This window comes from Vanellus vanellus (genome assembly GCF_965231255.1).
Source record: "Vanellus vanellus genome assembly, chromosome: 1".
NCBI lineage: Eukaryota > Metazoa > Chordata > Aves > Charadriiformes > Charadriidae > Vanellus > Vanellus vanellus.
Window position 1 is genome coordinate 222554905 of NC_138905.1, and position 26550 is coordinate 222581454.

The 26550-nt window shown below is 53.1% G+C and overlaps 4 protein-coding genes across 4 annotated transcripts; all 4 read right to left on the reverse strand.

The window, feature by feature from the left end:
• Positions 1-2519: 2519 nt before the first annotated feature.
• On the reverse strand, positions 2520-5131 carry LOC309680648 (hemoglobin subunit epsilon). Its single transcript, XM_082494318.1, has 4 exons — positions 4882-5131; positions 4279-4394; positions 3931-4153; positions 2520-2745 (listed from the first exon to the last, which is right to left on the reverse strand). Exons 2-4 carry the CDS (start codon positions 4368-4370, stop codon positions 2617-2619), a joined length of 444 nt encoding a protein of 147 aa, XP_082350444.1. The 5' UTR covers positions 4371-4394; positions 4882-5131; the 3' UTR covers positions 2520-2616.
• A 3087-nt stretch (positions 5132-8218) lies between these two features.
• On the reverse strand, positions 8219-9918 carry LOC309680633 (hemoglobin subunit beta). Its single transcript, XM_082494294.1, has 3 exons — positions 9733-9918; positions 9391-9613; positions 8219-8464 (listed from the first exon to the last, which is right to left on the reverse strand). Exons 1-3 carry the CDS (start codon positions 9822-9824, stop codon positions 8336-8338), a joined length of 444 nt encoding a protein of 147 aa, XP_082350420.1. The 5' UTR covers positions 9825-9918; the 3' UTR covers positions 8219-8335.
• A 1950-nt stretch (positions 9919-11868) lies between these two features.
• Positions 11869-13320, reverse strand: LOC309680640 (hemoglobin subunit beta-like). The gene is made up of 3 exons (XM_082494306.1): positions 13196-13320; positions 12854-13076; positions 11869-12096 (listed from the first exon to the last, which is right to left on the reverse strand). Exons 1-3 carry the CDS (start codon positions 13285-13287, stop codon positions 11968-11970), a joined length of 444 nt encoding a protein of 147 aa, XP_082350432.1. The 5' UTR covers positions 13288-13320; the 3' UTR covers positions 11869-11967.
• Positions 13321-20966: 7646 nt separating this feature from the next.
• Positions 20967-22583, reverse strand: LOC309680658 (hemoglobin subunit rho; the record flags this gene model as incomplete). Its single annotated transcript, XM_082494330.1, has 3 exons — positions 20967-21095; positions 22144-22366; positions 22492-22583. The coding sequence occupies 3 exons, from the start codon at positions 22581-22583 to the stop codon at positions 20967-20969; spliced, it is 444 nt and encodes a 147-aa protein (XP_082350456.1).
• Between the last annotated feature and the right edge of the window lie 3967 nt (positions 22584-26550).

The following is a 26550-nucleotide window of genomic DNA, read 5'->3' on the forward strand; positions in this document are numbered from 1 at the left end:
CCTTTCCTTTCTTTCCAAAGCAACAGAGGGTGCTCATTCATCAAAGGTTTGCAGTGCTGTCTCAGGTTTGAGAGAAGCTGCTGTGAAAGAGAAGAGCAATCCATCAACCTGCTCGTGAGAGTTTCCCATCGTTTCAAGGCTGCATGATGCAATTCATAGGGATTCAGGGATTTTCTATCGTTTCTACACTAGACCGGAACCAAATCCTGGCTGTGCAGATTGCAATACCTAAGAAGTGAGAGGACATCAAGAGCACCTGGTGGGGGTGAGCACTGTACCGGCCTCATCGTCACAGCCTTTCTGCTAACCACATTCCACGAGGGTGAAGCATCTTACCCCAGCTTTCCACCTCAGTTTGTTCTGTTCATGTCACTACGAGCATTGGAAATGGTGTTATTCTGTATGCTAGAAAAACAGAACAAAGCCTCTACCAACCCTGCATCGCGTCCTCTCCATGCTGGCCCTCACTGACTTTGGGCTGTGTCTCTCCACCATGCCAGGAGCGCTGTGGTCCTTGCTCACGGTGATTGGCCTGTACCCCCATGTGTCTCAGCTCTTCCTTATCTGCTCCCTCATCTTCCTGGAGCCAGTAGTGCTTTCTGGCATGCCCCTTGACAGGCTGATACCTCTCTGTCCCCCACGAGCTGCATGACCATGCCAACAGGCTTGAGGGCAGCCAAAATAGGGCTGATGCACCCACAGACGATTAGACTACACCCTTGTCCTCCATCTCCAGGTTGAACAACCTGGTCCAGTGGGAAGTGTCCCTGCCCAGGGCAGGGGGGTTGGAACTAGATGATCTTTAAGGTCCCGTCCAACCTGAACAAGTCTATGATTCTATGATTCTATGATCTCTTCTGTCTGGTGGCTGAGGAGTGCCTTGTCCCATTCCCTTTGTCTCCATGACCTGGCTGCCCTCCAGAGAGGTGGCGTTCACCAGCATCTGTGACCCAGACTTCATTTTCTTCACCATGGGTTCAGATCTCCTCTTCATTTTGTTGTCCTCCATTGTGGTCCTCATGACAGCTCTCAGCATTGCCTCCTCAGAGAAGGGTCTGAAGGTTGAGTGGTCTCAGTCTTCTACATCCCAGCACTTGGTTAGTCCATCCTGCATGGATTTGGGAAAGAGTCATCCCCATCTTCCACACTGTGATGGGCAACATCTGTGCCCTCCTCCACCCCTCTTCAATCCTGTCTTCTACAACATCCAAAGTAGATTTATAAAGGCACCTTCAACTTGTTTCTCTAGGGACCCCTTCAAAACGAGCCATATCTGAGAAAAGCGTCTTGCAAACTCAGAGTGCAGAACCACAGGATAATTCTGCTGGGAAGGGTGCTCCAGGGGTCTCTAGTCTGGTGCTCTACTTGAAGCAGGGTCAGTGCGTGGGCTGCGCTGCTGCTGGCTGAACAGCATTTCCGGGACCTGCACTATTCTCTGTACAAAAACCTGCAGATTTGGTGCAGAGGAGAAGCCTGCTGAACCCAGGTGAGGTGAAAGATTGTGACCCAAAACAACCGTGTCCTCCCTGGTAACTCCAGAAAATCCTATCACAGCCAGGACACTGCTGTGCCAGACGCTGTAAACAGCACTGACTGTCAGCCCCCTTGTGCAAGGAATTTCCAGTCTTGGTTTGAGACAAGATTTAAGAGTAAGATAAACACAGTCCTGACCATTTTTATGTTTTTCTCCTATTTTGTATAATAAAATAGCTAACAAAAATTTAACTTGCCATCCTTGTCCCAGTGAATGAATAACCAAGCCTGACTCACAGCTTGCCTCCATCCACCACAAAGGACCCTTGGATGGCAGAAGGAGACCCAGGCACAGCAAAGCCCAGATACCAGTTAGCATGGTGGGTTTTGTTTGCTGGGTGGCATTGGGAACTGAATGTCCTCAGTCTGGAGAGAGGGAGACTTTGGGACTGTGGGCACCTGGGGATGAGGCTCTGCCGTGTGCATCAGCATGATAAATCCCCCTTGGGGAAGCAGTATCTCCTTTTAGGCCAGCTGATACAGCTAGTAGAAGTGAACATCTCCTGAACCTCCCAAAAGTCAGAGTTCAAAGGTTTTCTGCTGTATCAGCTGCTCTAAGAGGTGACTGTGCATCCCCAGCCCCAGAGCAGGGCAAGGCAGGCACCGGCTCCCGGGCTGCAGCAACGGCTTGGCTGGGAACTCTGTGCTCCGGATCGCGCTGGCTTCAACTTATCTCATGTTAATGTAGAGCTGGGAGAACAAATGTGGATGCTTTGCAATCCCTCATTATTCCTATGACCCTCTCTGAAACACTCCCGGGTGTCAATTCCCTTTGCATGGGTTTTCTCTTCACAGACCCCCGTGTGTGCACTGGCAGGGAGCGCACATGAGAGAGCACTCCAGAGTTAAGGAAACTCTGTCTGCAACATCCCTTAGAAACAAGAAATACACCCACGCGCGGATGGCATTGCATTCGACCACACAAACTCCCCTGCTCCCCCCCTCCTTCCCCAGCACAGAGACAGGCAGACTCTGCAGACGTGGTGCTGGGAGGCGTTTATTTGGTGGTTACAGCCTGTCAGAACCCAAAGGGCATCTCCTTCTGCTCAGGCGCTCTTCCTCGCGCGGACAGTCCCAGGATGCTCAGTGGTACTTGCGGGCCAGAGCGTGAGCCACCACACTGACCAGCTTTTGCCAGGCAAACTGGCAAGCGGGGGTGAAATCCCTGGCAAAGTGGGAAGCCAGGACGATGATTAGGATGTCTCCAAGGAGCTGGAGGAGAAAGAGGAACACAGACAGTGTCAGTGCTGCTTGAACTGCTGTGCGGCAGCAGACCACGGAGCAGGGAGAGGACATCCTCGAGCTGGGGCTGAGTTGTTGGACCCACAGCCTCTCAAGGAGGGCTCTCTGCTCTTACGGCACACAACCCCACCAACCCCACCATGTCCTGCCATCCCTTTAGCTCTAAACACCTTCTTCATTTATGCAAGCTCTCTATCTCCCCAGTTTTCCTGTGGCAGACTTCCCTCCAGCCCCCCCCAAGATACCACCCTGCAACCCACAGGCTGCGTTTCCTTCCTCCTGACTTCTCCCTGTGGCTGGATTCCCCTCCTGAAAGGACTCGCACATGCTGCACAGTCCTCCTCTTCCTCCGCAGCCCCCCTGCCCCGCTGGAGCAGCCGTCGGGCTGCAGGCTGGGTACGGGGACTGGCTCGCTCCCCATTCCCTGGGACGGCTATGACGGGGTCCTCAGTCTTTCCATGGAAAACTCTGGCGTTGGGGGAAAAAAATATCTGCTTCATTCTTTAAAAAAAGATGCAAGAAAGAACCTTGAAACTACTTCTCCCTATTTTGGGGATGCTAAAGCAATTTGGCTGAGACCCACCCTGAAAAATGCTGGTTGTTTTTCTTTGTTTTGTTCTTCGTCTCTTTAGATGTAAATGAAGAAAATGATCTATTTTTATTTAAAACTGTTGAAGGAGGAGGGAGTGTCCCATCCAGACAGGCAGCCCACGCTGGACAAGGCAGAAACCTGCCCTGAGGTTTTCAAGCGCACTAGCTGCTTATCTTGCTATAGGATTTCCTTCAACACTCTGCTCAGCTTCCCTCTGCCCCTGACTCCGCCAGCCCATGCTGCACCTTCCCCTGGGTTTGTTCCTTTTTTCCCCAACCAGATCTCCTTCAGGCAACAAACTCCCAATACCTTCTCCTCCTCATTGCTGTGCTGGTACGAAAAATGGGACTTTTTAGTGTGAAAGTCACCCACATGCTTGCAAACAGTCCTGCACAAGCTATCATCTTGCTTGGGTACGACACAGGGACTCTGCCTCCACCAGCCAAAGACAGTACTCCTAGACAGCATTGTTGGAGGCAACACCAACAGTTTCAAAGCAAAACCTGACTTTCCCCCAAATCTGATGACATAGGGAAGGGGCTGGGACTGCAAACATGGCTCACCCTGAAGTTCTCGGGGTCCACGTGCAGCTTCTCACAGTGCAGCTCGGACAGCTTGGAGTAGGTTGCCTTAATGTTGTCCAGGTTCTTGACGGCTTCCCCAAAGGAGGTGAGCACTTTCTTGCCGTGGGCACGGACCTTGGGGTTGCCGATGATGGCGGTGGGGCTGGAGAGGTTCCCGAAGGAAGCAAAGAACCTCTGGGTCCAGGGGTAGACGATCAGCAGCCTGGGGAGAGACGGAGGGACACAAGCAGACACACAGACACGTTAACGCTCACAAACGCAATTGCCATGGTTTCTCTGTCCAGGGTGCAGCTGAGCAGATGCCTGGGAGTTGGGAGCTGGACCTACCTGGCCAGGGCCTCGGCGCCACATTCCTCCACGTTGACCTTGCTCCAGACGCTGGCGATGAGCTGCTTCTCTTCGGCTGACCAGTGCACCATGGTGGCAGGCGGCTTTGCTGGGAGCTGCAGGAGGACACAGACCCCGTAGCGGAGCTGCAGACCCCGGGGAGGCTTTTATCCCCCACCGGCAGCTCCTCCCCATCCTGCACTGTGGGGCCATTGGTTGGGGCCGGGGTGGGGGTCCGGGCCGGCCGGGCAGCAGAAGGGGATGGCCAGGGTGTGGCAAGCTGAGAAGGGGCCCCTGGTTATCCCCAGCTCAAGAGCTTTGTCCCTTCCCCTCCATGCAGGCTCTTCTCCATTTCACCCACCAGACATGGGCCCCTTTGAGGAGAAAGGGCTGCACAAGCCTCGTGCGATAGTCCATCGCGATCAAACACGCCTGCATGGGGCTCCGTGGGGTGCGAGCCTCGTGCCTCGGCCCTCCCAAATGCTGAGACAAGACTCAGCCTTGTCTTTGCCTCTCTCAGAGAAACGATGAATGCCCCTGCCAAAACGCAGCCCGTGGCAGAGCAACCCAGAGGGGTTTGCCACCAGAAAACGGTGCAGATACCTGTGCTGCCAGAGGGCTCCAGTGTCGTTGCACCACCAGGAGCTGTGGGCCGTGCTGGAGTTGTCCAGAGGGTGCTCAGGCTCTGCAGCTGAAATCTGCATTAACCCCATTGTCCTCCTCCTGTGAGAGAACTTGACATGCTCGGTTTACTTGTCTCTTTTGGAGCAGGAAGAATCTCACCCAAATGTTCTCCCCTCAGATGTAAAAGGACCGGCCAGATGCAGTGCTGCTGGACAGGGAGCAAGTATCAAAGGATCACCCTTATCAAGTACCAAACAGGATCACCCTTTTCATCCCATTTCTGCTTTCATCCACGTCCATAAGGGGCAGGAGAACTGGGCTTTGAACACAAGGTGTTGCCACTGCAGGTTCTGCTGTGGGCTCAAAAAGCAGCAAAAACTCAGCTCAGGGGTGTCCAGCCCAGGGGGAGCCCGGGGCCTTTCCCTTCTGAACCTGCCCTGAAAAGGCTGCCGTATTTCACACTTTCCCCCCACATTCAGCCGGGCTGTGCTCAGTCTCCTTTGGCAGGAGGAGATTTTTGGGCTTCATGTTAATCGCTCCCCTGGGACACCCCGAGCGCACTGGGGGTGATGCACCCTCCCCAGGAGCAACGCCCCTGCATGGAGGGGGCTCTCCTTTTATTTTCTGGATGAAACCCCAAGAAACACAGCCTTGCTGAAAGCACAGGGGCTGTGAGCTTTATCCCAAGGCACCTGGGGCAATTCGCTGTCCCCCGTTGTTTTCCATAGGATCTGGATTGGGCTAAGAGGCACTGGGTCTTGTTGGACTAGTGAGCGGGTAAGAGGTGGGGGGTTTGGATGGCCAGGCTGCAGCAGAGCCAAAGAGCTGACCAAGCTCCTCTGCAGACATCGGGGCTTGTCTTTCTCCACAGACCACCTCCTGCTAAGTCTCTTGGACTTTTACTGAAAATACAGGAATGCGAGGAAAATCAACTAAAAGAATGAAAATAGAATCATAGGATCATAGAATTGTGGAATAGTTTGGGTTGGAAGGAACCTTTAAAGGCCATCTTCAACTAGACCAGGTTGCTCCAAGCCCCGTCCAACCTGGCCTTGAACACCTCCAGGGATGGGGCAGCCACAGCTTCTCGGGGCAACCTGCGCCAGGGGCTCATCTCTCTCACAGGCAACAATTTCTTCCTCATCTCTCATCTCAATCTCCCCTCTGTCAGTGTCAAACCATTCCCCCTCATCCCATCACTCCCCTCCCTGATCCAGAGTCCCTCCCCAGCTCTCCTGGAGCCCCTTTAGGCACTGGGAAGGGGCTCTGAGGTCTCCCTGGAGTCTTCTCTTCTCCAGGCTGAACCTCCCCAACTCTCCCAGCCTGTCCTCCCAGCAGAAGGGCTCCAGCCCTTGCAGCATCTCTGGGGTCTCCTCTGGCCCCGCTCCACCAGCTCCATGTCCTTCTGATGTTGGGGTTCCCAGAGCTGGATGTTGGTACTGAGGGAGATTTTTCATCCTGATAATATCTCTTTCCCCCTTTAGTTGTAGGCTTTTTTTCAATGGAATAGAGATCAATAATCTTCATTAGAGTTGCCCACATCTGCCTTTTCTCAAGAAAATCTAGTGCATGTGGGCTGGTGTGCGGAAGTATGGTGATAAATCCAGTCGAGCGCTGCCTGGGTGTGTCCATGGGGGTAAGAACACCCAGGCAAAATGCTGCCAGGCGGCCACTGGTGCCCACCCTCCTGCACCACCTTATCAGCCCCTCCAGGACATGCGATGCTGCCAGCGCCGTGCTGCACCAGGCATTGCCCGGGGGGGTTGTCTGCTCCCACAGTGGTGTTCTGCCACCACGCAGGAGACAAAATGGGAGCAGGCAAAGCAGCACGGGGAGAGGACCTCCCGCAGGACCTGTTTGCTGGGTGGACAGGGACCAGGGTGTCATTCCCCAGCTAGGGATGGGGAGCGAAGCCACGGGCATCACGAGGGGAATGGTCCCCATCCTGCCATGCTGCTGGGTGCAGGGGATGGAAACCCTCATCCCTGGTCCCGGGGAGGGGTACCCCAGCAGGAACGCCAAGAGTGGGAAGAGCCCAGCCCTCCCCTGCTGTCCCGACCTGGAGGGTCTAACCGGCTCGGCTCACTTCTACCCCTAGACACCTTGCTTGCAGGAGGAGACCTACTTGTTCAAATAATTCCCTCATTTCTGCCTGAAGTCTGTGAACAATATGTTCATATGAAAGTCTACGAATGTCTACCATGAAACCTGTGAAAAGTCACATAAGAATCTGGGTTTTTTGTGACCCTGGACACCTGACCGAGACACTGCACTCTGCGCCTGCCCAGACTTGCTGCGGGGAGGACAGCACTTTGGGACTTGGTACGAAACACCTTCTCACCTTCTCAGGGTCTGCCTTGACACCATAAACAAAACACCTCTTCCTTTGAGTAACATGTGTGAGAAGGGGCATTTATGGGTCACGGGGGGCTTTTAATACCATCCAGTGGGTCAGGAAAGAGAGTAGGATGCCCACAAATGTGGATGAAGCAGGGGGAGGACAGTGCAAACAGGGTGTCAGAGACACTGGGATATATAGCTTTGCCCTCTTTTCTCCCTTGGAAAAATGAGTACGTCCTTTCGGCTAACCATTGCTTTTACTGCGTCACGCTCAGCCCAGACCAGGCAGACGGTGCTTCCCATGCCAAGAACAAACTCTACCCGAGAGAGTCCTGCTCTGCAGATGCTTAAACACCCAAATTGCTCTGCGTGCACACAGCATTGATTGATACATCCAGAAAATTATTAATATTTACCACTATTAGCAGGATTGCCCTCCCCTCCTCCTCCCCAACTGCAGATTGGGCGGCACAGGGTGAAAAAGAAGTGCATAAACAAAGTCTGGACAGGTCTTGATAGCAAAATGTTTATCTAAAAGCTACCCCCACCCAGTTGGCTGCTTGGCCAGTGTGAGTCAGCTAATTTCTTGTAGGCTTTATGCCAGGGATGAGCCAGGGTAGATTAAAGTCTTCACTTTGTTTATCCTCCCTAAAAAATATGAATCCTTTGAGTTACCCTTGCCTTCAAGAACACACGCATATTTCACAGTGAAACACCAACTAGTTCCTCAATGCAAACTCCCCTGTGCGTGACCGCAGAAGTAGCGGGGCTGTATCTACCCAATGCTCCGTAAGTATGATTTCCAGATACAAGACCCACACAACCCCCCCAAAACCACACAGAACAAAGAGACACCGTGTTTTCTGGGAGCAAAATGCCCACCCTGCTCAAGCCTACACCCCCAGTCCACCTGCAGGTGCCCCAGGTCGCTGTACCACCAACCCCTCCAGCCTCTCAGGGACACACGGACTCAGTGGAGACTTCACAGGATGAGCTTTATTTGGCTGTTACGAGCTGTCGGCTCCAAAGCAACATGTCAGCTAGTGCACAACATGCAGCTGGAGGATGCTGCCGGGGCTTTCCTGCTGGCTCTTTAGTGGTACTTGCGGGCCAGGGCATGGGCCACCACACGGACCAGCTTTTGCCAGGCAGCCTGGCAGTCAGGAGTGAAATCCTTGGCGAAGTGGGCGGCCAGGACGATGATCAGGATGTCACCCAGGAGCTGGGGGGACAAGAGCACCTCAGGTTAGCAATGCCCAGGAGCCTGCAGATCCCCACACAAGCATTCACGTTAGACCCAGGGAAGCCTATGGGCATTTTGCTTAAAAGTCTCCCTGGAGTCCTTTTTAAGATGAACCTTAAACTCGTTCTCTGCTCTTACTCTAAAGATTCAGGTTCTGATACTCCTGTGGGAAGAGCAACGAAAAATTCTCAAGAAATTTTGTGGATTAATTTTTTCTTTCTTCCTTCTGGCTTCGTTTGGGAGTTTCTCCCGAGCAAAAGACACAGCTGAGCGTCTGCTGCGCGGCAGGGAGCCGGCACTCGGTGCTGCAAAGCGCCCTGGCTCATGCTGGCGCGGGGGGGAAATCGCTGCCAGCCCCGGTGACGAATGTGGGGGTTACTTCCCCACTGGGAAACTCTCAGCTGCAAAGACACAGGAGCCAAAGTTTTCTCTCCCTCGAGGTCCCATTCCCCTTCTGCTTTTGGCACCTAGCCGCCATGTCCTGCTCCTCGCTCATCTTTCTCCTCCGTGCCAAGCTCTTCTCTCGCTCCTTCACTTTCCCCTTGGCTCAAACCTCTTCCTGCTCAACAACTGCTTTTGCTTTACTCTCCCCCTCCCTTTCCGCACCAAAACCACCGCCTTGCTGCCTTCCCGTCTCCCATGCACCCTCGCTTGCACCTTCCAAACAGCCTCTCCGTAACCATCACCTCTCAGCCCCTTTGGTGCTTCCTTGCTAAGCCACAGCTTGATTCCTTCCCTCTCTGTCCCTCTCCTGCATCTCCCCCTCACCCCAACCACCAGCCCCTCTTCCTCCTGCACTGGCTTGCCTAGGGTAAATCCCCCACATGGGGCAACTCAGGGTTGAGAGAGAAACTGCCCACAGAGACGGGGTGCAAGGACACATGGTGGTGAGGAGCACAGCTCACCCTGAAATTCTCGGGGTCCACGTGCAGCTTGTCGCAGTGCAGCTCGGACAGCTGGGCAAAGGTGTTCTTGATGTTGTCGAGGTTCTTGACGGCTTCCCCAAAGGAGGTGAGCACTTTCTTGCCGTGGGCACGGACCATGGGGTTGCCGATGATGGCAGTGGGGCTGGAGAGGTTGCCAAAGGAAGCAAAGAACCTCTGGGTCCAGGGGTAGACGATCAGCAGCCTGGGGAGAGACAGAGGGACATGAGACACAAGCAGACACAGACATGTTATTGCTCCCGTGGTTGGAATGGTTTCTCTGTCCAGGGTGCAGCTGAGCCGATGCCCGGGAGCTGGACCTACCTGGCCAGGGCCTCGGCACCGCAGTCGGCCACATTGACCTTGCCCCAGAGGCCGGTGATGAGCTGCTTCTCTTCAGCTGACCAGTGCACCATGGTGTCGGGTGGAGGGTAGCGTGTGGCTGCCGGCAGGTACGGAGGAAGTCTTGGCTCTTGCTCCCAAGGGGATCGCACGCTGGCAAGCGGCTCTCCCCGTCCTCACTTTTATACGCTCCTCCGGGCCCCTCCTTCTCCTGGTGCACCCCTCCATTGGTTGGGCCCCCGGGGGGGCCCGCGGCCCTGGCACCCCAAGGGAGGGGACGTGGTGTCAGGGTGGGGCCCCAGGGCAAGATGCCCAGATCGACCACGGGACGGGCTGGCCAGCCACCCTCCCCCTCTCTTTGATTTCCAGCTCCGCTGAAGGGTGGCATTTATCTCCACACCAAGTCTGAACACAGCACCGCGCGCGTCCTGCATGAGCCCTGGGAGGAAGGTGCGTGCAAGGCTTGGTGCCCCTTGGATGGTGCAAACCACGGTGGACTGCACGGCTGCAAGGCAGAAGTCTTGGACTCGGGGCTGTTGGTTCCTCCCTCTGGATGCACCAGTAATGTGCAAGCGGTTTCTCTTTGTCCTCTTTCTGCAGCACCTGTCAGGCTTTGGGTTCTCCTTGTTCTTCCCTACCAGCAATTCAACAGTTTCCTAGAATCATAGAATGGTTTGGGTTGGAAGGGACCTTAAAGGTCATCTCGTTCCACCCCCCCTGACATGAGCAGGGACACCTTCCACTAGACAAGGTTTGCTCACTTTAGGGTAACACTAAGAAAACCATGAGCAGTGGCTTGCAGTCAGAGAGACATCCTGTCTCAAAGAGCCTGTTTGCAAAGGTCCAGCAAGGCTGGAAGGGAATCATTCCAACTCAGGCCACACCAACTGTGTGCAGGCTGTTATCTCGCAGGGTGCCCAGGAGAGGTAGGGACGACTGGGTATGTGGGGGTCTCTGCAGATGCACAGCAGGATTTGGCAACCGGGAGAGCGGTGGTCCTCCCAAGTGGTGGGAGAGGCAGCTGGGTCTCCTGGGGCTGCACATCTGCTCCTGCTACCAGCAGAGTGGGCTGGAGGCAGTGTGGCGGGATGCAGGCGCTGGGGCCAGGGATGGAGCTTATGGGGCTGGACCCAGACAGTGCAGAGGAACGCCAGATGGTCCAACAGGGTCTGGATGACCATGGGGCAACGTGCTGACATTGGCCATGGGCTGTGGGCTGCCACTGTTTGTGATGGCTGCTCCGTTCTCTGCCTGCTCACTTCAGGTCTTGGCCAAAGGACCTCGGGGCCAGGCCTGGGGGGGGGGGGGGTGACCCTGTTTGCCAGCCCTCCATGCTGAGCAGCGCAGATCTGCTCTGGAGCTATTCGCTCTGCCTTCTCCCTGATAAAGGGGCGGGAGGAATTCACCACCCAGAAACCCCAAACACGTCCCAGAGCTGCTCTCGGTGCTGTGGGGATGCTGCCAGTCTGCAAGGAGGACAGGAGGCTGGTGAGGGCTGTGGTCCTCTGTGTGGCATGGAGACTATTCAGGGAATTTAATTTTGTTTCTGGAAAGTTAGATGCAAGGGCCAGTGAAACCGGGTACTCTGCCCTTCCTATACATGAAATTACTGTTCTTGGCATATTTTGTGCCATAATAGACAGTTGTGTCTATTACAATCTGGTTTTAATAATCTGACAATTATAATATTTTAGACAAAAAACCCAAACAAACAAACAAAAAAAACAAACCAACAAAAAAAGGCATTTTTTCTTCCATGAAGGAACTTAAAGATGATGGACCCAATCTCACTGCCACTCCTCCCACTGCACACTGTTGTACAAAGTTTTGTTCTACTTAATCTGTGAAAGACTTAAAACATTAAACTCAAAGATGTTACCTGATGTCTCGAAAAAGCATCGGAGTATTCCTGTTTGTATTTTGTAGCGTGTTCATTTGTTTTTTGTCTTGAATGTTCCCCTGGATTCTCTGTCTTAGATGAATCTCACTTGCACAAATTCATAGACGAGACCGTGGCTCGTGTTGCCCTGTCTGTGTGAGCATTCCCCCCCATTCCCCAGCACCCCGGGGTGGCCCCCACCCCATTCCCACAGAGAGGCAGACACCTCTTCATGGCTGAAGCAGTTGGTGTTTATTTGGCAATTAGAGACCAGCAGAACCAGAAGATGTTTCGCTGTGAGATGGAGGCATCTCTGGGCACGAATGCTTGAGGGAGGCTCAGTGGTACTCATGGGCCAGAGCGTGGGCCACCACACGGACCATCTTCTGCCAGGCTGACTGGCAGGCGGGGGTGAAGTCCTTGCTGAAGTGGGCGGCCAGGACGATGATGAGGATATCACCCAGCAGCTGGCATTAGAGGAAGGAGAAGTCGTCAGCCCGGTGCTGCTCCCCACCTCCCTCCCCACCATCGCACCATCCAGGTGTTCGTGTGTGGACACCGGTTATTGGGGAATTCATCACATAGCAAGGAATAGATTTATCACAACCCCATGCAGAACACCAGGCTCCTTGCACAGCTTGCATCGCTGGCTCTCACCAGGATGCCTGGGTATGCTGGATCCTCCTCCCCGAACACCTTCCTTTGCCTGCTGTGCAGCATCCTCCCTCTGCTTCAACTGGGTTTATCCTTTCCTTTCATATCCCTCCTCGCCCTTGCTTTCCCTTGGCTCAGATTCCCTCCTTCTGCTGAAGTGGCTGTGTTTATTTTCTCTCCTAGTTTAACCGCTCCATCATAGCCAAGCTCAGCTCTTCCCTCCAAACCCTGTCCCGGTTTCTTCCCTTCTGGTCTCTCGCTGTTCCAAGCCAACGTTGCTTCCTGCCAGCACGTATTCGACTCTGTGTTTCATCCCCATCCACCTCGCCTGCCTGCATCCCTCCTCTCACAGCTCTCAACCCCATAACTCTTCTCTATTCTCCCCAAATATTCCCATTCACTCCCCCTTCCCCTCCACCGCCTCTGCCCTCAGCAGGTTCCCGGGCTCAGGCAGCCTCGGGGTTTGTCTCTAGGTCTCATTGACTGTCAGACACCTCAGAGACCCCTAAAGCCCTCTCCAGAGAACAAAAACCTCTGCCCAGCTGGGGCGGGAGCCTGAGCACAGCTCACCCTGAAGTTCTCGGGGTCCACGTGCAGCTTGTCGCAGTGGAGCTTGCTCAGCTGAGCAAAACATTTCTTGATGTTGTCAAGGTTCTTGACGGCTTCCCCAAAGGAGGTGAGCACTTTCTTGCCGTGGGCACGGACCATTGGGTTGCCGATGATGGCGGTGGGGCTGGAGAGGTTGCCAAAGGAAGCAAAGAACCTCTGGGTCCAGGGGTAGACGATCAGCAGCCTGGGGAGAGACAGAGGGACATGAGACACAAGCAGACACAGACATGTTATTGCTCCCGTGGTTGGAATGGTTTCTCTGTCCAGGGTGCAGCTGAGCCGATGCCCGGGAGCTGGACCTACCTGGCCAGGGCCTCGGCACCACATTCGGCCACATTGACCTTGCTCCAGATGCTCGTGATGAGCTGCTTCTCTTCTGCTGACCAGTGCACCATGGTGGCGAGCAAGTGGGTTTTCCTGGGGCTTCCCTAAACAATGACGAGGAAGTGGAGCCAAAGTCTGCCCCAGGGATTTTTATACACTAGTAACGGCTTGTTCTAATCTCAGTTCACGTAGCTATTGGTTGGGGCTGGGGAGGGAGCTGGGCTGCAGAAGGAAAGATAGCAATTTTGGATGCTGTCCAAGGGGAAAAGAGGCCCTTTCCCCCCTCTGCCTTTGAGTGGACAAGCATCATCTCATACCCATGCACTTGTATTTGCAGCCCCGAGCGCAGGTGGAGCTGCCGGCACAGCTCCTCCTTGGCTGTGAGTTTTCCAGTATTGCAGAGGCAGATAGAGGCTGGGGGCTGAACACGCGGTGCAGACCCAAGAAGACAGGCAGTGATGTTCAAAGAGTTTGCACTTTCTGCCTTGGCGGTGTTTTCAGACTCTTAACAGTGCATTGGTCCCCTGCGCTCCAGGAATTCATCCTGAACAGCTCTAGGCATCACCCACCCCAGCCTGAAGGACCAGAGGCGTACTGGGAAACACGGATTGGATGATCACTCCCAAATTGAGGCCCCCTCCTTTCTTGTCTGCCCTAGCAAAGAGCTTCAGAATTGTTGTCCATCATCGTTGTCCATGGTTGTTGTCGATGCTGTTCTGAGTCTCAGCTCTTCTATTTTGCATCTCTAGTGCAATTCCCTCTCATCAGGGAAAGTGGATCCACCTCCAAGGCATGACTCTGACTTATGGTTCTCAAGAGCATGGTGTTACCCTGTAGTCCTTAGTCTTAGTCCCACGAGGACTACAAGCCAGACACATTACCCATGTTGACAGCCAGTCCCACCTGATGCCAACAGGACTCTAGGACCAGGCTATACTGTGCAAAACCAGTCCAACGTTAATTTTATCTGCTGGCCTTCCAGGAAGAGGACAACACAGCATTCATTTTATTTTAGATTTTGAATGCCTTGTTACTGTATGGGGCTGATGATTGTCCCTTACTCTAATAACTGGGTGGCTTTGGGGAACAGTTCTGAGCCTGACCAAATCAGAAATGGGGTGTACACCAAATAAAAGGCAGAACCAAATAGGGAACCATGCTTATTTTTTCAGACTGCTAGCAGACACATGCAATAAAACCTTGTCTGCATGGCACAAGTTGGATGTTTTTGCTATATCAGGCACTAGCACTGACAAACTCTTCCGTGCCAACACCACTTATACCAGAAAAAAGAGTTCTTTTGGTATATAGCATACCTCATACACCAGCAGAAATAAGCTGACCTGGAAAAGCAGCATTTCTACTGTTGGTAGAGCTATCTTGATCAGATTGCTTGTTCACATGAAATAATTCAGCCCTAAGAAACAGCCTTGCAGGGATGATCTCTCACTGTGGGCAGGATGAAGTCTGTCCTCTTGTCTTCTTGGCAACTGTCTGTACAAATCTGAAGAGCACTATCTTGTCTCTTATCTGCCTGCTCCAAACAAAACTGTCAATAACTTCTTCCAGCCTTACCTCTGGTCAATACCATTACTCCTGGCAATTACTACAAATTTGGAAGTTGCGACTTTTTCCACCCTCCTTCTTGGCAGGGCATCTCAATCCAAGGTGTTTCCTATTAACAGGGGAGGCTGTCAAAGATTAAAAGTATTCTTACCAGTATAACTTTGCAAACAGGGTCCTGGTGCACTGTAGGATGCATTGATGCACTTAAAGTCATGCAAGAAGTCTGTGGTACAGGCAGGTACCAAGCTCTGCCTTCAGCTGTAACTGCTGACCTGATCTCAAACTAAATTCTCTAATTGAAACTCTGGTTCTGCTATGTGTGCAAATTGGTTCGTGCACGTGCTCTCTTAGTTAATACAGACGTAAGAAATGAGGGAGGCTGTAACGTCAGCAAATTGCTCTGCGGACACAGCTTCCAGATTCTTTATTAGCAGAGTGGACTGGTGAACTGGTGGCATCAGTCCTGCGGTACCTCGGATGCACCAGCCCACCAGGGCAGTTTCAAGTGCCCTTCCCAGGCGTGAGGCGAGATACCAAACCAAGAGAAGCAGCAATGGATGAACAACTCCTGGGGATTGCTGAGCTTTGCCTTATCTTTCCTTCCTTCTCTCTCAGCCCTGTTCCTCCCCAGCCTACGCGTCTCCTCCTCGCTCTCTGCTGTGGGCAGCAGCATCTCCCGCGCTGGTGGTGTCCCTGCCGGAGAACATCGTCCCATCCTGGCAAGTGTTTCCTTCAAAATGCTTTTCACATCATCCCCAGCAATTGTGCTAGTGCCACGAGGCAGTCATCAGCTGACAGGAGGAAAATGCATAAGCTTAAATTCGCTGCGAAAGACTTCCAAGGGCTTTTTAGTTTTAAGATTAGTCAGCCACAAAGACATTTTAAGGAAACCTGCTATGTTGGGCAGGCCCAGAGGCTGTTTACAACAGTCGGGCAGTGGTCCATAGCGCTGTCAGAGGCATGAGCTCGCAGTCAGGCGGATGCAGCCCCAAAGGTGCCAGCAGGGATGGCAGGGTGATCTCGTCCAGGACCCCACGAGCATTTGCTGTAAGCATCCCTGTACGCTGTGAGACGGCAGAGAGACACGTGGCAGAACACAACGGCACGACAGTCCCAGTCCTGTGCTCTGCTCGGGGCTTCTCCAGGGGATACATCCATCTCATCTATTTTTCATAGAATCATAGAATCATGGAATGGTTTAGGTTGGAAAGGACCTTGAAGATCATCAAGTTCCAACCCCTCTGCCATAGGCAGGGACACCTCCCACTAGACCAGGTTGCCCACTGTAGAGAGGTTGGTGCTGGTCTCTACTCACAGGTAATTAATGACAGAACAAGAGGGAATAGCTTCAAGCTCCAACAGGGTAGATTTAGACAGAACATTAGGAAAGAATTTTTCACAGAAAGAGTGGTCGGGCATTGGAATAGACTACCCAGGGAGGTGGTTGAGTCACCATCCCTGGATGTGTTTAAGAGACGTTTAGATGTGGTGATGGGGGATATGTTGTAGGGGAGAACTTTGTAGAGTAGGGTAGATGGTTGGACTCGATGATCCCAAGGGTCTCTTCCAACCTAGACAATTCTATGATTCTATGATTCTATGATTTTAAGGCCACGTCCAGCCTGGCCTTGAACACCTCCTGGGATGAGGCCTCAACAAGCTCTCTGGGCAACCTGTTCCAGTGCCGCACCACCCTCACAGGGAAAAACTTCTTCCTAATGTTCAAGCTGAACCTGCCCTCTTCCACTTTAAAGCCATTCCCCCTCATCCTATCGCTACATGCCCCAGTAAAAAGCCCTTCCCCAGCTCTCCTGTAGGCCCCCTTTAGGGACTGGAAGGCCGCAAACAGATCTCCCCAGAGCCTTCTCTTCTCCAGGCTGAACAGCCTCAACTCTTTCAGCATCTCCTCACAGGAGAGGTGCTCCAGCCCTCGCATCATCCTTGTGGCTCTCTTCTGGACACACTCCAGTAGGTCCATGTCCTTCTTATGTTGGGGACTCCAGAGCTGGATGCAGTACTCCAGGTGGGGTCTCACGAGAGTGGAGTAGAGGGGCAGAATCACCTCCTTTGACCTGCTGGCCACACTTCTTCGGATGCAGCCCAGGATACGGTTGGCCTTCTGGGCTGCGATCGCACGCTGCTGGCTCCTGTTGAGCTTCTCGTCAATCAGCACCCCCAGGTCCTTCTCCTCAGGGCTGATCTCCAGCTATTCCCCGCCCAGCTTGGATTTGTGCTTGGGATTGACCAGACCCAGATGTAAGACCTTGCACTTGGCCTTGTTGAACTGCATGAGGTTGGCTTGGGCCCACCTCTCCAGCCTGTCCAGGTCCCTCTGGATGCCATCCCTCCCCTCCAGCATGTCTACCTTGCCAAAGAGCTTGGTATCATCGGCAAACTTGCTGAGGGTGCACTCGACCCCACTGTCCAGGTCTCCAACAAAGATGTTGAACAGTACAGGCCCCAGTACTGACCCCTGAGGAACGCCACTCGTCACTGCTTTCCACTTGGACATCGAGCCGTTGACCGCAACTCTTTGAGTGCGACCGTCCAGCCAGTTCTTTATCCACCGAGTGGTCCATTTGTCGAATCCATGTCTCCTCAATTTAGAGACCAGGATATCGTGTGGGACAGTGTCAAATGCTTTGCACAAGTCCAAGTAGATGACATCAGTTGGTCTTCCCTTGCCCAGTGCTGCTGTAACCCCTTCATAGAAGGCCACCAAATTTGTTCAGGCAGGAGGTGCCCTTGGTGAAGCCATGCTGGCTGTCACCAATCCACTCCTTGTTTTCTATGTGCCTCAGCAGAGTTTCCAGGAGGATCTGCTCCATGATCTCTCCAGGCACAGAGGTGAGTGACTGGCCGGTAGTTCCCTGGGTCTTCCTTGTTTCCCTTTTTGAAAATCGGGGTTATGTTTCCCCTTGTCCAGTCAGCAGGAACCTCGCCAGACCTCCACGACTTCTCAAATATGATGGCTAGTGGCTTAGCAACTTGATCTGCCAGTTCCCTCAGGACCCGTGGATGTATCTCATCAGGTCCCATGGACTTGTGCATGTTTATAAGAAAGGGTTCATTTTAAGTACATTTTAAAATCACCTGCTTTATGGCCTCGGGCCAGAGGCCTGGCTGGCGACTTTTGGATGCTCAGAGCTCCCAGCGCAGGGGTTGTCTTTTGAGGGGGCTGCTTGGTGGCACAGGGTGGGAGGGAAAATGTTCATCACAACATACCAAGTAGAGGCGATTTCTGTAGCTTTGTTCCAGTTCACAGAGTCAAAGGGAGATCTCCTTTCCCCTAGTGCACCCATGGCAATAATTTGCAGCATCCTTATCCCAGCAGGAAATCTAGGCCCCTTTTGCTGTCTGCCTGGGATGGATTTCGCTATGCTCAGGACTCTTCCCTTGAGCATCCTTCCAGGCAGCTCTTCCCTTTGGTGTGGGTTAAAGATCCCCTAAGTCCCCCAGAATGGGCCATGTCCACTTCCATAGACAGGAACCTTCCCTTTTTTATAAATAAACCATCCCAACAATGGCAAAGGGCAGCTACAGTGACAGCCCTTCTGAAAGAAGCAGAATTTATTGGTCACTCTGATTGCAGCAGGCAGTGTCCCGCGCCAAGCTTTACCAGAGCCCTTATCAGCAGGAGTGGCAGCCGTACCCAGCCTCTGCCGCTCTGGATCCTGGCCAGCCTCTTCCCTCTCCTCCGAAACACGCGATTTCTTGTGTCTTAAGCCAGTAGGTCTTCAGGGTGGCTTTATTCTCTCTTTATTTGCTGTGATCTTTCTTTCCCCACTGAACAGCCCTGTCTAGGCTCATTCCATTCTGTGCCAGCATCTTGTGGTCTCCCAGCTGAGAGCAGGAGCTCCCTCCTTCTCCCTTGAGTGGAAGCAGCAGACAGCAAAATGGGAATGTGCATCTGCCTTGGTGAGGCCATGGAGGGCTGGAACCACTTCGAAGGGTCTCTGGACTCCAAAAGGCTGTTTGTACCATGCAGAGGGATCCTGGTGACCATCTGGTGCTCCCTGCAGCACTGCAGGGTGGTTTCACCAGAGCAGAGCAGAGTGGCAGAATCCCCTCCCTCACCCTGCTGGCCACGTGGCTGGGGATGGACCTCTCGGCACAGGAGAGACACGGAGCTGTTGGAGAGGGGCCAGAGGAGGCCCCGGAGATGCTGGGAGGGCTGGAGCCCCTCTGCTGAGAGGACAGGTGGGGAGAGGTGGGGGGGTTCAGCCTGGAGAAGAGAAGGCTCTGGGAAGACCTTCCAGTCCCTAAAGAGGCTCCAGGAAAGCTGGAGAGGGACTTTTGATCTGGAAATTCTCTCCTGTGTGGGCGGTGAGCCCCTGGCGCAGGTTGCCCAGAGAAGCTGTGGCTGCCCCATCCCTGGAGGTGTTCAAGGCCAGGTTGGATGGGGCTTGGGGCAACCTGGGCTGGGGGGAGGTGTCCCTGCCCAGGGCAGGGGGTGGCACTGAATGGTCTTTAAGGTCCCTTCCCACCCAGACCCTTCTAAGATTCTGTGATTTTATAACTTTGCTCTCGGTTCACACAAGAGAGGGGCAGCTCTCACTTGGAAAGCCTGGCACACTGGCTCTGCAACACCAGCGCCCATCCTGCCCCTTGCCTGTACCTCTAATTGCAGATTAAGGCCGACAGGACCATCCTGGCACTGGCCGTAGTGCATGGTCAGGGAGCAGGACACACTCTGCATCACCACTGGGATGTGTCCATGGCACAGGGTGGGAGAGGAGGAACAGACCAATTAAGACATTCACGGACACGGGGGCAAAAACATATTGCTGAGATCCACAGCCACTGTGCAAGCATTTGCTGGTTTGGGCCACAGAGGTATAAACACACGAACAGAGTGTGGGCTGCTGGATGCACCCATAGTCGCTTTATTAATGTCATGTCTGCCCGTGCCTCAGCTGCAGGAGACCTTTTCTGTTTGGTGGCAACTTCTAAGGTTTTGAACTGCACTTTTCTACTAACTGGAACAAGACACTGAGAACTGTCTTAACTCCTGAAATCATGAAATCATGCTGAAATGCCTATTTGCTCACTGAAAGGAGAGTGATGTGCTGCAGGAAACCTGGACTGGTTTCTGTTTTGTTTTTTGTTTTTGTTTTTGTTTTTTGTTGGTTTGTTTGTTTTGGGTTGGGTTGGGTTTTTTTTGTTGTTGTTTTTTTTTCCTCCACCCCAGGATGTTCTCGGCACTCCTTTGCCTGTGAGACAGGCTGTCTGTGTAGGATAGAGGGGTTGGAAGTGCAAATCCCTGCTTTATCAGGAGAAAGGCAGAAAATTTATTCCTAAATCATGCAAAACAAGGATTTCATCATTCTGAGACACCGACATGTCTGCCCTTGTCGCTTTTTAAGTTATTCCTGGAAAATATTGCTGAAACTGATGCACTTACACAGAATCCTTCCATTCCAGTGGAAAAAACATTCTTCCATTAAGCCAATCTGAGTTAAAAAAAAGCCCTGAACAGTCCTTTTTAAAACCTGCCCTCATCCCCTTCTCTTGGGATCATACACATTTTCTTTTAGGTATCGTATTCTGATCAAAATGCACAAGAGTGGTTCAGAAAATGCTCAAAATACATCAGTATGCTTACAAATACATCAGTACTACAACATGGAGGGCCAAATGTCTGCCTAATCTGAGCCGGCTTCATTGAATCTCTACAGATGTATACCCTTGCATGCATGACAGGTTGAGAGGTTCAGGGCCAGGGGACCCCTTGCTTGCCCTGCAGCTTGACCGTCTGCACAGAATAGATCGGAAATCCCCCCACCCGCAAGCTCAGAGGTACCAGGTGGGCTGGGACGTGCCCATCGCTGGTTCAGAGGCCAGTGTCCCTAGGTGTCCCACTGGAGCTCCATATGCCAGGAGCACCCCAGCATCGCTTTGTGTGTGGCGGTCCAGGACAGGCAGGGAAGGGCAGCAGTGAGCAGGCTGATGCCTTTCGGAGAGAGCCCAAATAGCCAGGAGAAGTAGCCTCCCCTTTGGCCAGCCTGACTGCCTCCGGACCGTGATGCTCCCAGCAGCCCAGAGACCGTCTTCCCCCATTCATGCACCCTGCTCCCTCCCTCCCACACCACAGGCAGCCGCAGACACACAGGAGCACACTAAGAAGTCCAGGAAATGTGGGGGTTTTTATTGACTGTTACAGACACATCTGCCTCCGGAGGGTTTAATGGTACTTGTAGGCCAGAGCATGGGCCACCACACTGACCAGCTTCTGCCAAGTGGCCTGGCAGGCAGGGGTGAAGTCCTTGGTGAAGTGTGTGGCCAGCACAATGATGAGGATGTCTCCCAGGAGCTGGAGAGGAGAAGGAAGCAAATCGGGTCAGCATGGTGCTGAACATCCCTTTGCCCTGCGCAGGACCTGGGGACCAGGGGCTGCGGGGAACTCAGCTCTCTGCTGGGTCCCGGTCACTGCGACCCAGGGAAGCTCTGAATTCTGTGTGGGAAAATAGTCCTGTGCTGACCATATGCACCACTATCCACTTGCTCTGACTCTGCTTCTTCTCACAGTGGCTTTTTCCAGCCTCTGGGTTCTGTTTCCAGACATTTTCTGTCTTTTTTCTTTTTTTTTTTTTTCTTTCTGCTGTGAAACCCCATGCCTACTTGAGCAGAGGGTTAGTATGAGGTCTACCTGCTACATCCCCAAAGTCAGGCTTAAACAGAGACTGAAACAGACCATCAGCCGCACTCAGCCCTCTCAATCCCTTCCCCCCTAAACAGCTCCCTCTTTTCACCCACAGGGACGTCTCAGCCCCCTGCACCCTGATGCCTTTTGCTTCATTCCCCTCCTTCTCCCCTCCCTCCTCTGCTGACCTTGTCCCCATGCTCAGACCTGTCCTCTCTGTCTCTGATCCCAGTCTGTGTCTCTTCCCACCCGTGGCCAGCCCCTGACCACCCCACACTTGCTTTTCCCTCTCCTCCCATGTCTGCCAGCCTTGCAAAAAGCAGACATGACGTGGTGCCCATCCTCGGGGCCAAGAGGTGCCAGGGAGAGGCTTCTGGCAGCACCAACACACCGGGACTTCCCTCCATGCGCTCCGCACTCAGCCCCACTTGGCCTCCTGGCATCCTTCTCCAGTTTTTCTCAAGCCGTGCCTGCACGAGCCTCCAGGCTTTCAGATCGCCTTCCTGTATTTGTCCCCAAACCCCTCACAGCCTGGAGCCCAGCATTTCCTTGCTATTATCAAATGCCCAACCTTCCCCTCTCCTCCAGTTCACCCCCAACACAGCCCCTCTCTGTTTCATAACTAAAATATGTTATTTTTGCTTGTTTGAAACCCTCCAGGCACTGAGCTACTCTGCAGGAGGGAGGGAAAGCAGGTCAAGCCCCAAGCACATCTCACCCTGAAGTTCTCAGGGTCCACGTGCAGCTTCTCGCAGTGCAGATCGGACAGCTTGGCGTAGGTCGCCTTGAGGTTTTCCAGGTTCTTGACAGCTTCCCCAAAGGAGGTGAGCACTTTCTTGCCGTGGGCACGGACCTTGGGGTTGCCAATGATGGCGGTGGGGCTGGAGAGGTTCCCGAAGTTATCAAAGAACCTCTGGGTCCAGGGGTAGACGATCAGCAGCCTGGGGAGAGACGGAGGGACACAAGCAGACACACAGACACGTTAACGCTCACAAAAGCAATTGCCACGGTTTCTCTGTCCAGGGTGCAGCTGAGCAGATGCCTGGGAGCTGGGAGCTGGACCTACCTGGCCAGGGCCTCGGCGCCACATTCCTCCACGTTGACCTTGCTCCAGACGCTGGTGATGAGCTGCTTCTCTTCGGCTGACCAGTGCACCATGGTGGCAGGTGGCTTTGCTGGGAGCTGCAGGAGGACACAGACCCCGTAGCAGAGCTGCAGACCCCGGGGAGGCTTTTATCCCCCACCAGCGGCTCCTCCCCATCCTGCGCCGTGGGGCCATTGGCTGGGGCTGGGGTGGGGGTCTGCGCCGGTGGTGGGTCGGTCTGTCCATGGAGTGGTCAGTCTGCAGTGAGGTGTGGTTTTCAAGGAAAAAGCCCTGTGACTTGCTTAACAGGCTGGCTCAGGACACAACACCCACTTATCTCCCCCTCTGTCCCCCCATGGCTGCCTGCTCACCACCGGCATGCCCATGTCACCCCATGACCTGCAGTGGGCACTGACCCATGTGAAAGGTGCTTTACAACACCTTCACACCGCCAGCACCCAACTTCTGAGTCCTCTGTAGGACTTATGGGCTCTCTAAACTTGAGGAGTATTTCTCTGATGGGGTAGATGACCTCATTTATGAACTTTAGCACTTCTGCACGGGAGCACACTCTTGGGAATGCTGAGTGCTGTTGCCCTTGGCCACAGCTCTGCAGCTCTGGACACACAGACCCGCGGAGAAGCCCCTGTCCATTCTAAGCAGGTATCTTTCATCAGGCAGAAGTGTGGAAAATATCAGCCCCCCAGTCCAGTCCCTCCACACCTGAACCCTGTGCTGGAGGTCTGTGGACATGCAGCCACAGTTGGTGTTAACGAATAAGAGGTGACCTCCCCGTGCTCCAGGTTTCGCAGCATACCTGTGTGGGATGCTGGTGCCGGCTGTGACTGGGGCCAGGCTCCCGTGCTCTTTAATGTGTGTACAGTATTAGTAAGGCAGGCACTTCACTGGCCATTCCCCTGTTTGGGCATTAAATGTCTTGCACAAGGACAGCAGGACCCACCATGTTACAACCAGACCAGCAATATCCATTCCCACCAGTTCAGGGTCTGACCAAAGGTTTGACTCTGGGTGTCACCTGCCGTTGAACTACGCAGGTGTTTTTCCCGTTTTCAGCCTTCAGGTGAAGCTGTGCTCCCACGCTCAGAAAGGCAAAGACAGGATGTATGAGGTCTAGGGAATCCAGGCAAGACCGTGGACTTTGGATCTGTCTGCAGGCAGCCCAGGAGGCTTCATCCAGACCTCTGGCCCATTCCAGTTACAGATCGATACTGGTTTATTGATCCCGCCGGAGCCACACCACGCAGTGGCACAAGCCCATCACCATGACCCAGCTGGGGTGGTTCACATCTGTAGTCACCTTTCGGCTCTTTGCCCCAGGGTCCTAGGAGGCATCATTCATTTTTTTAAATTTCTGAATCCCAGGCAGGGCCCACGGGCCCCTTTCAGCAGCAAGCGAGTCGCCGGAGTGGTCTGATAACACAATGTGGAGTGGAGGCTGCTCGGTGCAGATAAAGGTATCGTGCAGGTGGCCAGTGCCGGCTTTAGTTCCTCACCTAAAGAGCAGCCACGCGATCACACGCCCTCGGTTCTTGAGGAGATCTGAAGACTTCAGAAGCTGTCAGTTTTCAATGAGCCAGGACTCAAAGAGTGAAATCAAATATGTGCAACCCTAAATTCGCAGGCAGATATCCGCATCATGTGAACCAGCCAGCCCATACAGCTGGGCACAGAGCTGACCAAAACAGCTGTACGCTCAGCTGGGGGACGACAATAAACGACCTAGCACGGCCTCTTCATTTATTACTTCTCTCGTCCTGGAGTCCGCATTTCCTGGCAGACCCACATTGAAAATAAAATCCAAGCTACATCTGGGTCTATTATTAGCAGTGCATTTGCCTTGTCTGTGATAGGAGTCTCAATTTCAGCTCTGCAGAGCTGAACTTTAAAAGAGAAAAGATAATGATACTTTTCTTCTGCATTTGAAGCAGCAGCATGAAAAAGCTGAGGGAGGGGTGGCAGAGAGCAGGAGGAGTGTGAAGCGGGGACAAGCAGGACAACATCAAACACAGAGGCTTGGAGGAGAGTATTAACTGCAGGATTAACATTAAAAAAATGTGGCTAATAAAATGTTTTTTCTCTGGACTCTGCAGAAAAGCAGGCAGAGACACGGCTTGTAGGGAGAAACCTCAGGTCCTGGTCCCACACTTGGGCTCATTCGGGGTCTGGTTTTGCTGGTGCCATTGCGGGAGCAGGATCACGTCTTCACGGGATGGTTAACGATGGATGGTCACAAAGAGCTGGGGGAAAGGGGAAGGGGGGAAAGCAGAGGAAAAGAGAGGAGGAAGAGAGGCTGAAGTCATTCCAGCTCACTTGGTGCTACTTTTCTGTATTGATTCCTTTTAATGGCTTCTTTTATACCCACAGTAATACTTTAAACTCTTTAAATCCCGCAGGGAGGGCACTCATAGAAAAGGAATAATAGCAGGTGAATCAGCCAGCTAATCGGGTTAGGGTCATATCGGAGACTTGTACGCCTCTGGAGGTGGAGAGTCCATAATAACAATCATCTTTTACAGCCACCCTGGGCTGTAAATTCATATATGACCGTCAGCCTACTCCTACCCCGCTGGACATTTTGGCTGTGTCCAGTACAGCACTGGTGCCTTGATGTAACTTGAAGCCTGGAGATAACTTCCCACCACCGCACCACCAGTGCAGGTGCCCTGTAAAGGGTTGCTCCAGAAACAGTGCTTGGGGCAAAAAGAGACTTCAGGCTACTGTCCAAGTGAACCCCAAATTCAGGACCGGAGCAAAGCCTTACCAAATGCTCACAGACCATATGGAAACCGGCGCAGCGGCTGCTCTAAACCCATTCAGGATGTGGTCAATGACGAATTCAGGGAAATGCAGAGCAGCAGCAGGCTGGTCTGAATCACAGTAATTCATGCAGCTTTCCCTGGCTGGGACCGTTTGGTCACTAGCTGGAACATGAAAGCCAAGGAAAATTTCTGAAAATGCAATTTTTTTCCTTAGGAGGGAAAGGGAGAACAGGAAAGACCACAAACAGAAGAGTTACGGGTGCACCACGGTGGAGATTGGGAGCAGATTGGAGTTTCACAGCAAGCAGGCAGAGAGCTTGATGTTATTACTGCAAGGAGAGTTATCTAATTTAGCTGTGGCTCGTCGCCCAAGGCACTCTGCTTTCAACACAAAGACATTTCAAATTGTTTCTGTGCCGTAACGATAAACTAAGGGGAAATATAACTGCAGGTTAAATGAATGCCTCTCTGCCCCTAACGTGGATCTCTAATTTCAGGATCCGGGTTTAACCCTTTGTAGCTGGACCCCAAGAGATGCAGAGCACCCCTTGCTCTGACTGCTCTGGCCTGAATTTCACGCCACATAATGACTTACTTATTGTGCAAGCATGGGCCTCGGTGTTTTAATTGACTTAGAGCCTTTTACTCTATCGCTTTAATTTTGTACGAAAACTCCTGGGTCTGAAATTTGGGTCTTGGTGATGCTTTCTGGAGGCTGGGGGCTGGTTGCAAGAGAAATGCGCAGAGGAGCTCCAGGGCATGGCAGGACCATTCATACACCCCTCAGCCCGTATCCCTGTAACGGGGTTCACCAGGACATACCCAGCCCTAAAACCAGTCCAGTGTCACAGGCTATGGGGGTTCAGAGCTGAGTGAGGTTGAGGGGGTGAGGGGCACATGGTCAGGCGTAGGAGCCGGGATATTCAGGGAAAAGCTAAAGAATTAATTAAACAGCTTCTGAGTTATCCCTCAACAGAAGAACTCACGCAAAAGCAATCCAGAAATAGTCAAAAGCACCTTTTTTATTCATGATGAGCTGTCTCCAAGACAGTCTCATTTAAGGCAGTGTTTTTCCTGCCTATAACCGAGCCGATGGTTTGCTCTCACCCCTCACCCTCGTTGGGGTTTCCGTTTGCTGAGCACAAGAAGGACACAGGCTCCTGGCAGGAGGGTCCCGCCTGTGGCTTCCCACCAGAACCTCTGCCCTGGGCTGCCAAACGAGCCCACGCGAGCTTGGGGCTGGAGGGGACACCCAAATGGG